This window comes from Anabrus simplex, chromosome 5 (assembly GCF_040414725.1).
Source record: "Anabrus simplex isolate iqAnaSimp1 chromosome 5, ASM4041472v1, whole genome shotgun sequence".
Taxonomy (NCBI): Eukaryota; Metazoa; Arthropoda; class Insecta; order Orthoptera; family Tettigoniidae; genus Anabrus; species Anabrus simplex.
The window spans coordinates 312,150,963-312,163,715 of NC_090269.1; the positions used below are offsets into that span (position 1 = coordinate 312,150,963).

General features: G+C 39.7%; 1 protein-coding gene across 1 annotated transcript in view; it reads left to right on the forward strand.

Moving 5' to 3' along the window:
• LOC136874865 (15-hydroxyprostaglandin dehydrogenase [NAD(+)]) overlaps positions 1 to 12,753 on the forward strand; it is a 91,569-nt gene that overhangs the window by 11,954 nt on the left and 66,862 nt on the right. Inside the window, exon 3 of the mRNA XM_067148553.2 lies at positions 4,351 to 4,457. Within this exon, the coding sequence (XP_067004654.1) occupies positions 4,351 to 4,457 (107 nt within the window). The remainder of the gene's footprint in view (positions 1 to 4,350; positions 4,458 to 12,753) is intronic.

The following is a 12,753-nucleotide window of genomic DNA, read 5'->3' on the forward strand; positions in this document are numbered from 1 at the left end:
CGATGAGGGGGTGGAGCGAGCAGGCAGTCACCTTCCCCCGCTTTGTGGAGTAAACATTACATTTTGATTCCACTTTAGTCTCCTGGAACTAGGGATTATTTTTTAAAATAAGCTATTTTTACAAGCCTTGTTTATTATCTGCTAATTCTTTCCTTTATTTCCTTTAATTATTCCCATAATTATTGGCGGAAATACGCATAAAATGCCGTTCGTCGCGGCTAACCGATTTTTATAGCGCTATGCAAGTAGTGGAGACTTTGCATGTGCTGTGAGGAAGGGTAGTAGGGGCACATAAATTCTAGCCAAGGTCGTGGACACTGAGTTATAATTCACCCGCTTGCCCCGCGCATTCGTCAGTCTGGCAGTCTCTTTAGTGTCTGTAAGTTTCTTAGTGTGTATTCAAATACTAAATGATTTTTAATTGCATAATCATGCCGTACTTCTATTTATTTGTACTGGGCGAGTTGGCCGTGGGGTTAGGGGTGCGCTGCTATGAGCTTGCACCCAGTAGATAGTGGTTTCAAATCCCACTGTCGGCAGTCCTGAACATGGTTTTCCGTGGTTTTCATATTCATACCAGGCAAATGCTGGAGCTGTACCTTAATTAAGACCACGGCCGCTTCCTTCCCACGCCTATCCCTACCCTCTCCCATCGTCACCGTAAGTCCTATCTGTGTCGGTGCGACGTAAGGCCAATTGAAAAAAATAATTGTACCGGTAATTGTAATTTCAACGGGATATACTGTAATACCAACTTTACTTTCACCCGAATAAATTCTTTCGTTTGTGTTATGTTATTTATTATCTAAACGTAATTAAGCTGCGCCGTGGTTTATATGCAATAATAGTTTTTTGAGATTTTGATTCAGTGCTGTATATTCAAATTTTCAACATGTCTCACAAACAAACCACGAGGCAGGTTAAATACATTTGCTTAATAAATAACATTAAAAAAAAGAAATAATGTAACCCATTGAAAGGAACGTTGGAATTATCTCTCATTGATATTACAATTGCAATTGCATTTTTTTTATTTACAATTGGCTTTACGGCACACCGACACAGGTAGGACTTACGCCGACGATGAGACAGGAAATGGGTACGCGTGGAAAGGCAGCGGCCTTGGTCTTAATTAAGGTATAGTCTCAGCACTTGCCTGGTGTGAATATGGGGAACCACGGAAAACCATCTTCAGGGCTAACGACAGTGGGATTCGAAACCGCTATCTCCCGGGTGCAAGCTCACATCTGCGCGCCCCTAACCCCATGGCCAGCTCGCCTAGTACACACAAATAGAAGTACGGCATGATTTTGCAATTAAAAATCATTTAGTATTTGAATACACACTAAGAAACTAACGGACACTAAAGAGCCATTCTTTGAAATAGGGATGAATACTGATTGCTTTCATTCCTTTGGCTATTCACAGGTTCTCCAGATTCACATGCATAATGTTGTCAATGCTGCTGTTGGCAGCTGTTGATAGAGTATATCTTGACGAGTCTCTTTCTGGATGTGGAACAAATCTGCATCTCCTTATTGGGGGTCGAATGGTTGTCTCTTGATTGGTGTAGAGCGATCTGATTTGTTTGACCGGGTGTCCTGATGTTCTCATTTCCTTCACATAGCGCCACAACTTGCCGTGTCCGTCCGATAAGAAGGGATTAAAAACTGATTGGTTTCATTCCTTTGGTTACTCACAGGTCCTCCAGGTTCACAGCCATAATGATGTCAGTGCTGCTGTTGGCAGTGGCTTCAACAGCCTGTTCTGTTGGAATTCCGTCCATCTATAGGGGCTTTGTGACCAGTTAGTTGTTACAGTACTCATGTGACTTCTTCCCTAGAAGTCGGATTTTAACCCCAGTTGCTCGTCCTCTTTGGGTTGATCTGAATGGCTATTATCACATAGCTGCTCTGTAGATTCCTTCCAACGTATTTCTTGTTGGACCGACAAAGTGGCTGTGCGTTAGCTGACAGCTTGAATTCGGGAAATAGCAGGCTTGAACACAACTGTTGGCAGCACTGAAGATGGTTTCATGTAGTTTCAAATTTTCACACCAGGCAAATGCTGGGGCTGTACCTAAATTAAGGCTACTGTCGCTTCCTTCCCACTCCTAGACAATCAATCAATCAATCAATCAATCAATCAATCAATCAATCAATCAATCAATCAATCAATCAATCAATCAATCAATCAATCAATCAATCAATCAATCAATCAATCAATCAATCAATCAATCAATCAATCAATCAATCAATACTCATATGCATTTAGGACAGTCGCCCAGGTGGAAAAATTCCCTATCTATTGTTTTCCTAGTCTCTTCTTAAACGATCGCAAAGAATTTGGAAAATTACTGAACATCCCTCATGATAAGTTCCCTTCCTATAAACGAATATTCGCCCAAATCTGTCCTCTTGAATTCAACTTCATATTGTGATCTTTATACTTTTGAAGACACCACTCAAACTTATTCGTCTACTAATGTCATTCTACGCCATCTCTTCACTGACAGTCCGGAACATACCACTTATTCGAGCAGCTCTTCTTCTTTCTCTCAATTCCTCCCAACCCAAACTTTGCAACATTTTTGTAACGCTACTCTTTTGCCGGAAATCACCCAGAACAAATCGAGCTGCTTTTCTTTGGATGTTTTTCAGTTCTTGAATCAAGTAATCCTGGTGAGGGTCTCATACACTGGAACGATACTCTAGTTGGGGTATTACCAGAGACGTATATGCCCTTTCCTTTACATTCTTACTACAACCCCTGAATAACCTCAAAACCATGGGCAGAGATCTGTACCCTTTATTTACAATCCCATTTATGTGATTAGCCCAATGAAGATCTTTCCTTATATTAGCACCTAGGTACTTACAGTGATCCCCAAAAGGAACTTTCACCCCATCAACGCAGTAATTTAAACTGAGTAGACTTTTCCTATTTGTGAAAGTCACAACCTGATTTTTAACCGCGTTTATCATCACGTCTCTTTTACTTTGTACTTCTGATACGATAAATAAATAAATAAATAAATAAATAAATAAATAAATAAATAAATAAATAAATAAATAAATAAATAAATAAATGAATGAATAAATACATATATTTTTATTTATAATAAGATAAGAATTATTATGAAGAGGGTAAAGGATATCCAAATGCAAAGTCAGATGGAGGAATAATGGACGAGAGCGACCCTAAGTATGTTTAATAGGATAAGCCAAGTAACGAGGATAGGTATTAGTAATGCAGATAGGGCTGCAAGAAGAGGTTTATTATGGTGGATGTTGGGCTTATACAAGAACAAGGGCTGGATCCGAAGAAAGGACGATACCTTACGTATACTGTGTTGTGAAGTGAGGGAAGATCTGCATTTTTATCAAGCAAAATGTGAGAGGGAAGATATTGAGTGAGAGTCAGCGGTAATTGTTATAACAGCCTGGTAATGAACAGAAAATTATTGGATGGCTGGTAAAAGAGTGGAATTTAAGTTCGTATTTAAGTGCAGTGAGGAAATTATGTATAAATAAAATAAAGGAAGTGGACTTGTGATCAATGCGCAAGAGACACTTGGACACAGAGGGGAGTTATCGTGTGTGAGTACCGCAGTTGTATTAGTGCAATGATGAAATTATCTTTAATGGTAGTGTGTGTAAGGGTCTGATATGTTTTGTTTTGTGTTGTTGTTAAATATTTTGTGTTGTTGTTCGATATTTTGGGTTCCAGGTAAATAAAGTAAGATGAAATGACATATATAGAGCACTGAGGCTCAGCAAGCATACGGGAAGGAAGTGGGTTGAATCAGAAAACGGTCTTAGATAAACGACAAAGATCTGCGCATGACAGTGAGGCAGATCAGGACAGGGAACATGCAGCCTTGTCGGGAATCAGTGAAATATGATTCAAGGTGGGGTGATGCATTGTTCTAGGTCGTGGCGTGCGAGTCTAGAGTTGGGTGACAAAATACGCTGCTTCAACCCAGGCTTGACATGTATATAATCTTTTGCCGTTTGCCGTTAGAATACAACCATTAACTAATTACTCATTCAATTCATTAATTCATTAATTTATTCAGTTCATTCATACTGTATATCTGTTTTAAATGGAGGATAACTCTATACAGACTGGCAATATACATAAATATTACATCATTACTTATTTCGGTGATTACCGGTACAGTACAGCGCGAACCTCATTCACTTGTAAATAAAACTTACTACCACATATGACTCCCATCTGACAAATTTTAGGATTCTGATTGAGGTCAGAAGTTAGCAAGAGAAAGGAAAGTTGTGTGTCCCGTGGAATTTCATAAACAAGTAGACTATCATATTTTCTTCTTTGCAGATGTCTTCAAAGAGACAATTCAATACTTCAAGAGAGTGGACATTCTGTTCAACAATGCCGGAATAATGGACGATAGACACTGGGAGCGTGAAGTTGACCTAAATGTTGTAAGTTATTCAATAATGTATATTGCCTTCTTTCACACACCTCCCCCGCTGTTCACTGACTTCTCTCCTTGACGGTAGCGATTACCTAATTTATTTCCAAAATATCTGACTACCTCCAAATGTTCGTAACTTGTGAGATGTGTTTAACGAGTTTGAGATCCCAGATGATTTCCAAGACACTAGTGTCTACTTAACTGTTCAAACCAATATTTTCTTTCTGGGCCAGACAGTATTAACTTTATAAGTCCTTGGGTGTATTTAATAGTCTTTCCTTTCACATTTGTACCCTTCCTTATCCGGTGCCCTAATTTTCTTTCTTCTGTTGTAAGTCATGGTATCGGTGTTAAATCTCCTTATAGATTTCAAAATCTCTGAATTAAATTTAGTCACTTTTATTGTTATGCAATTTCTTTATGTGATCACTAAGGGGACGAAATTTGGACACTAGAATACTGCTTAGATGCGGTTAGAGGTGTAAGGAACGCTGGCTGCGGGATGGTGTCAGTTATGAACTTTACTGGCGTGTTTTCAGGTTCGTGTGCAAACTGAAGGACATCGCTTGAAGGGATCTCTACACATTCAAAGCTTAATGTGCACCTAAGTACAGCTGTTCATTGTAACAACATTCATGACAATTAAAGTACACCATCCTTTTTGATTTAAAATCAAGAAGAGAATAAGTCACATTCGTATAAGTGTTATAACACCAAGAAGGAGTTGTAATAGATAAACGAAATCGGGAGGCGTGTTTGTACACCTGAAAGATTACACCTTTTCAAATTTGCAAGCTAGTCGATGAAGAGTCAATCAATCAATAATGATCTCCATTTAGGGCAGTCGCCCAGATGGCAGATTCTCTCTCTGTTGTTTTCCTAGCTTTTTCTTAAATGATTTCAAAGAAATTGGAAATTAATTGAACATCTCTCTTGATAAGTTACTCCAATCCCTAACTCCCCTTCTCATAAATTAATATTTGCCCCAATTTGTCCTCTTATTTTCCAACTTTATCTTCATATTGTGATCTTTCTTACTTTTAAAGACACCACTCAAACTTATTCGTCTACTAATGTCATTCCACGCCATCTCTCTGCTGACAGCTCGGAACATACCACTTAGTCGAGCAGCTCGTCTTCTTTCTCTCAGTTCTTCCCAGCCCAAACTTTGCAACATTTTTGTAACGCTACTCTTTTGTCGGAAATCACCCAGAATAAATCGAGCTGCTTATCTTTGGATTTTTTCCTGTTATTGAATCAAGTAATTCTGGTGAGGGTCCCATACACTGGAACCATACTCTAGTTGTGATCTTACCGGAGACTTATACTCCTTCTCCTTTCCATCCTTACTACAACCCCTAAACACCCTCATAACCATGTGCAGAGATCTGTATCCTTTATTTACAATCCTATTTATGTGATTACCCCAATGAAGATCTTTCTTTATATTAAGACCTAAGTACTTACAATGATCCTGAAAAGGAACTTTCCCCCCATCAACGCAGTAATTAAAACTGAGAGGACTTCTCCTATTTATGAAACTCACAACCTGACTTTTAACACCGTTTGTCAACATACCATTGCCTGCTGCCCATATTGCAATATTATCGAGGTAACGTTGCAGTTGCTCACAATCTTGTAACGTATTTATTACTCTATACAGAATAACATCGTCCTCTGATTCCACTTGTTTACTCATATCATTTATATATAAGAAAGCCTGCCCCGTGGTGTAGGGGTAGCGAGCCTGCCTCTTACCCGGAGGCCCCGGGTTCGATTCCAGGCCAGGTCAGGGATTTTTACCTGGACCTGAGGGCTGGTTCGAGGTCCACTCAGCCTACGTGATTAGAATTGAGGAGCTATCTGACGGTGAGATAGCGGCCCCGGTCTAGAAAGCCAGGAATAACGGCTGAGAGGATTCGTCGTGCTGACCACACGACACCTCGTAATCTGCAGGCCTTCGGGCTGAGCAGCGGTCGCTTGGTAGGCCAAGGCCCTTCAAGGGCTGCAGTGCCATGGGGTTTGGTTTGGTTTTTATATATAAGAAAACATAAAGGTCCCATAATACTGCCTTGAGGAATTCCCTTCTTAATTGTTGTTGTTGCTAGTTGCTTTACGTCGCACCAACACAGATAGGTTTTATGGCGACGACCCTTCTTAATTATTACAGGGTGAGATAAAGCTTCGCCTACTGTAATTCCCTGAGATCTATTATCTAGAAATATAGCAGCCCATTAAGTCATTCTTTTGTCCACTCCAATTGCACTCATTTTTTCCAGTAGTCTCCCATGATCCAACGTATCAAATGCTTAAGGTAGGTCAGTCGCGATACAGTCCATTTGACCTCCAGAATCCAAGATATCTGCTATATCTTGCTGGAATCCTACAAGTTGAGCTTCAGTGGAATAACCTTTCCTAAAACCGAACTGCCTTCTATCGAAGCAGTTATTAATTTCGCAAACATGTCTAATATAATAAGAAAGAATGCCTTCAAAAAGCTTATATGCAACGCATGTCAAACTTACTGGCCTGTAATCTTCGGCTTTATGTCTATCACCCTTTCCTTTATAAACAGGGGCTACTATAGCAACTCTCCATTAATTTGGTATAGCTCCTTCAACCAAACAATAATCAGATAAGTACTTCACATATGGTACTACATCCCAACCCACTGTCTTTAGTATATCCCCAGAAATCTTATCATTTCCAGCTGGTTTTCGTGTTTTCAAATTTGTATCTTATTGTAAATGTCATTGTTCTCATATGTAAATGTTAATACTTCTTTAACCTTAATCTCCTCCTCTAGCTGGAAAATATCCTTGTGTATCAACAATCTTTGCATACTGCTGACTGACTATTTCTGCCTTCTGAAGATCCTCGCATATACACTCCCCTTGTTCATTAATCATTCCTGGAATGTCCTTCTTGGAACCTGTTTCCGCCTTAACATACGTATACATACCCTTCCATTTTTCACTAATATTAGTATGACTGCCAATTATGCTTGCCATCATGATATCCTTAGCTTCCTTTTTTGCTAGATTCAATTTCTTAGTAAGTTCCTTCAATTTCTTCTTACTTCCACAGCCATTTCTAACTCTATTTCTTTCCAATCGGCACCTCCTTCTTAGTCTCTTGATTTCTCTATTATAATAAGGTGAGTCTTTACCATTCCTTACCAGCTTTAAAGGTACAAACCTGTTTTCACATTTTTCAACAATTCCTTTAAACCCATCCCAGAGTCTGTTTACAGTTTTATTTACCGTTTTCCACCGGTCATAGTTACTTTTTAGAAACTGCCCATGCCAGCTTAATCATCCTACTTTTAAGACCTTCCTTTCTATCACATTTATTTTTAACCACAACAAAAAGCAGCTTCATGATCACTAATGCCATCTATTACTTCGGTTTCTCTATAGAGCTCATCTGGTTTTACCAGCACCACATCCAGGATATTTTTCCCTCTAGTTGGTTCCATCACTTTCTGAATCAGAAAGAGTGGTGCTAACAGCGCCACCATGACCTTGCAAAGTACCTTCGCTTTAAATACGTGCTGTACACTTCGTGAGCGTTAGTAATCGCGCGGTGTTGAAGTTGAGAGATTAGGTGTAAGTCAAACGTGCACTTCAGGAGACGAGGGAGGCAGAATCAGCAGCCTATTTCGAACGAGGACGTGTAATAGAGCTACGAGAAGGTGGATGTTATTTTCGCGATATTGCCGACAGACTTGGAAGGGATATTTCCACAGTGCCTTGGTGTTGGTTACAATGATCACGGGAAGGCACTGTCTCAAGAAGAGCGGGATCTGGTCGCACACGGATTTTCCGCCGCATTCGTCGCATGACTGTGGCGGATCGTACTGCACCTGCAACGGCCGTCAGAGCTTCAGTTGGCATCAGAATGACTATAAAGACGGCCATACACGAGCGGGACTTCCTCAAGGTTCGGCCTGAACAGTCCAATCCTTGAGAAATTCCCCAACGTGTGTGGCGGCGCCCTTCAGGCCTCGCTGGGTGCGAGAAATCCAAAAATTCCGAACAAAATTAATTTCTTTTTCGCCTTGAGGCCAAGCAGGCCGGATTTTCCCAGTCTCTTGCTGCGTGTATGTGTTGACGGCAGTAGGCCTTGAGGATTTGTGAAGTGAAGTGATTGTCGGGAGTGTCCTATTCCGTCATGTCTCGAGAACTTTTAACAAAATTTATACAAATATATCAGAATGAACCTTGCTTGTGGCAAGTGAGTTCAAAAATTACCATGATAGAAATAGAAAGGAGGCCGCGTACGCCAAGCTGTTAGAAAAAGTGAAAGAAGTGGATGTAATGGCAACAAAATAACACGTTACTAAAATTAACAATATGGGAAGTGCTTTCCGAAAAGAAAAGAAAAAATTACGGAATCGCTGAAGTCAGGAGCATCTGCTGATTCTGTGTACAAGCCTAGGTTGTGGTACTTCTCATTGTTGAGGTAAGGGTTTATTAATTTAAACGCATTAATTTATTAATTTAAGACGTTCAATTATTTTTAGTATAAATATTTACTATTATTTATTAACGTTTCAGTGTATGTTGTATTTCTTTTTAGTTTTCTGTCTGATCAAGACATTCCTCGAACGTCTCGTTCGAACGTGGACAGTGATGACAAAGGTGTAGATGAAGAAGAATAAACGTTTGAGACAGATGTAATATTTATTACGGTACATATTATTTGGTAACATAACAACCTTGTCACAGACATTAGTAATTACGTAATTAGTATTAACGTTTAGTGAACTTACTACTGAAACTTGTTAGATACAAATTATAGGATCAACGTATGCACAAAAAAGAATGCATTTACTGTAAGCATTTCATATGAAGTTCATTTGCCAAGGAATCTGTCCCTCATTGGAGAAGTAGTTGACAAACTCATCACTTATTTGTTTTGCCGGGACGGTTGTGTTTCCTCTATTGCTTCGGCGTAAGCCGTAAACGTGATCGGTATCAGCACCGTATCTTTCAAATATTGTACCTCCGCCTGTATTTTCGTGGTCAAAGCATTCTGAAGGAGCGTAAACACTAGGAACCTTTTTCATTAAAAAATTGTACAGTACACAGCAGGCCATAACTACGGATTCAACGTTATGTGGTTTCAAGTTTATAGCCGTGCTGAATACTCTGAATCGTGAAACTAGAATACCAAAGACATTTTCTATAATACGTCTTGCTCTTGAAAGGCGATAGTTGTATATTCTCCGGTTTTGTGAGGTAATGTCAGCTTGCCTGAATGGTTTCATCAGAGCATCTCTCAAAGGGAAAGCATCGTCCGCCACAAATACGTAGGGCATGCATGAACTAGCATTTCTGATGTTATCCGCTGTAGGAATATTGAGGAGACCATTGTTAAGTTTTCAAAAAAAATGTGTTCTTCAGAACACCACCATCTGAAACACTACCGCTTGTACCGAAGTTGCACATTATAAATCTATAGTTTGCATCGGCAAGTAAGACCATGCTGTGTATACCTTTGTAATTGAAGTACTCCGATCCACTATCTGCTGGAGGTACAATGGTGATATGTTTTCCGTCCAAAGCTCCAAGGCAATGAGGGAAGTTCCAATTCATTTCGAAACCTTTCGATATTTCCTTCCAATGTTCTTCGGTTTTAGGAAACTACAAGCATATAAAAGAAAATAGAAAAGATATATAATATATAATAAATGGCTAATATAAAAATACTAGATACATGCATACATACATGTTCGTTATACACTGTGGAAAATTCTAATCTAATATTTCAACCATACATTTTCTTTTTGCAGATGCCAAATACGCAAGAAATAATGGAACAGGATGAATCCACTCAAAATTATTTAGGAATTTCAAGTCATTCAGTCGCAAGCGCCACTACTTCTGCACCATCAGCTCCTCGAAGGCAACCTCGCAAGAGAGGCGATAAAAAAGATGGTACGGAAGGGATGGCGAAAGATGTGTTGGTACAGGTGCATGATTATTTCAAGAAACCCCGAAATGAAGAAGACCGTTTCGATGTGATCGGCAAAGGTTTTGCTATTAAGTTGCGCGGCCTTTCCAAAGATCAAATGCTTTCAGCTGAAAAACTAATGACCGATATCTTGTTTCAAGCTGAAATGCATTCATTAACCATGTCACACAGAGTGGTTGGTGAACTACACCCAAACCCTTCATCGAGGTGCTTTTCTCCAGTGTCCCACCAAGGTTCCTCTGCGATTAGTTACACTTCATTGTCCTGCCCCAACCCTGCTACTACTGAAAACCAAGAGGGTCACGTACCTCAAGAAGTGCTTGGACCCAATGAGAATTCTAATCCAAATGTACAGTACTGTTTTGTAGCACAAGGCAATGATACAGCTCCGTCTTATTTATCACGCATTAGTGGAAGTGTGTAATGCGAATATGTTCACGTTAATCCACGAAAATGTAAAATTTAAGTTGAAATAATGTCAAATGAAATCCATAGATTTCTGTAATCATTGTATTCAACTCACCTTCAAATAATCCTTACGTAGGACTTTATAAATAGCTTCACAGGTTTCGGGTATAATGCGACCAAGGGCCTGGGGAGAAGTTATTGTTGAATACTTGAGGTCTTCGTAACTCCTTCCAGTAGCGAGAAACCTCAGGGTTGCAATGAGTCTTTCATGGGGGAAGATAGCTTGCCTCATAACCGTACCTTATTTAGAGATAAAAGGGGTGACCAATGAAACAAGATGTAAATATGTATCGTGGTCCCTCCTCAAGTAATTGTAGAAATCTTTCGGGAAGACTTCCAGTTCAGTAAATAGATTCTTGTGGGAATACACACTTCTCTTCAAAAGCCACTCCTTGCACCATACACCTCTTTTGCGCCTTTTCTTGCGAACGCAGTCCCATGCAATCACACAGCCGACAGCCGCTAAAATATTAGCATCCGTTGATGCCATGATGAAAACTATTTGAACACCATGTGAACAACCAACCACCACCAGTCAACAGAATTGTTGTGTTGACCTGGAGTTGAAACTTGAGGAAATCCCCAAGGCCTTTTCCTTGAGGATTTCTTCAAGGAAATCCTTTCCGTGTGTGGGCGAGTGTTCGGTTGAGGAAATCCCTAAGGAAATACCGGAGGCTTTGTCCTTGAGGATTTCCTGTACGTGTATCTATCAAAGAAGGCAGCTAAGGATAACATGATGGCAAGCATAATTGGCAGTCATACAAATTTATGTGAAAAATGGAAGGGTATGTATAGGTATTTTAAGGCAGACAATGGGTTGGGATATAGTACCATATCTGAAGTACGTGCTTGATTATTGTTTGGTCGAAGGAGCTATACCAGATGAATGGAGAGTTGCTATAGTAGCCCCTGTGTATAAAGGAAAAGGTGATAGACATAAAGCTGAAAATTACAGGCCAGTAAGTTTGACGTGCATTGCTTGCAAGCTTTGGGAAGGCATTCTTTCTGATTATATTAGACACGATTGCGAAATTAATAACTGGTTCCATAGAAGGCAGTTCGGTTTTAGGAAAGTTTATTCCACTGAAGCTCAACTTGTGGGATTCAAGCAAGATATAGCAGATATCTTGGATTCAGGAAGTCAAATGGACTGTATCGCGATTGACCTGTCTAAAGCATTTGATAAGGTGGATCATCGGAGACTACTGGCAAAAATGAGTGCAATTGGACTGGACAAAAGAATGACAATGGGTTGCTATATTTCTGGAAAATAGATCTCAGAGAATTAGAGTAGATGAAGCTTTATCTGACCCTGTAATAATTAAGAGGGGAATTCCTCAAGGCAGTATTATCGGACCTTTATGTTTTCTTATATATATAAATGATATGAGTAAAGGAGTGGAATCAGAGGTAAGGCTTCTTGCGGACGATATTATTATGTATAGAGTAATAAATAAGTTACAAGATTGTGAGCAACTGCAACGTGATCTTGATAATGTTGTGAGATGGACAGCAGGCAATGGTATGTTGATAAACGGGGTTAAAAGTCACGTTGTGAGTTTCACAAATAAGAAAAGTCCTCTGAGTTTTAATTACTGCGTTGATGGGGTGAAAGTTCCTTTTGGGGATCATTGTAAGTATCTAGGTGTTAATATAAGGAAAGATCTTTATTGGGGTAATCACATAAATGGGATTGTAAATAAAGGGTACAGATCTCTGCACATGGTTATGAGGGTGTTTAGGGGTTGTAGTAAGGATGGAAAGGAGAAGGCATATAAGTCTCTGGTAAAACCCCTACTAGAGTATGGTTCCAGTGTATGGGACCCTCACCAGGATTATCTGATTCAAGAACTGGA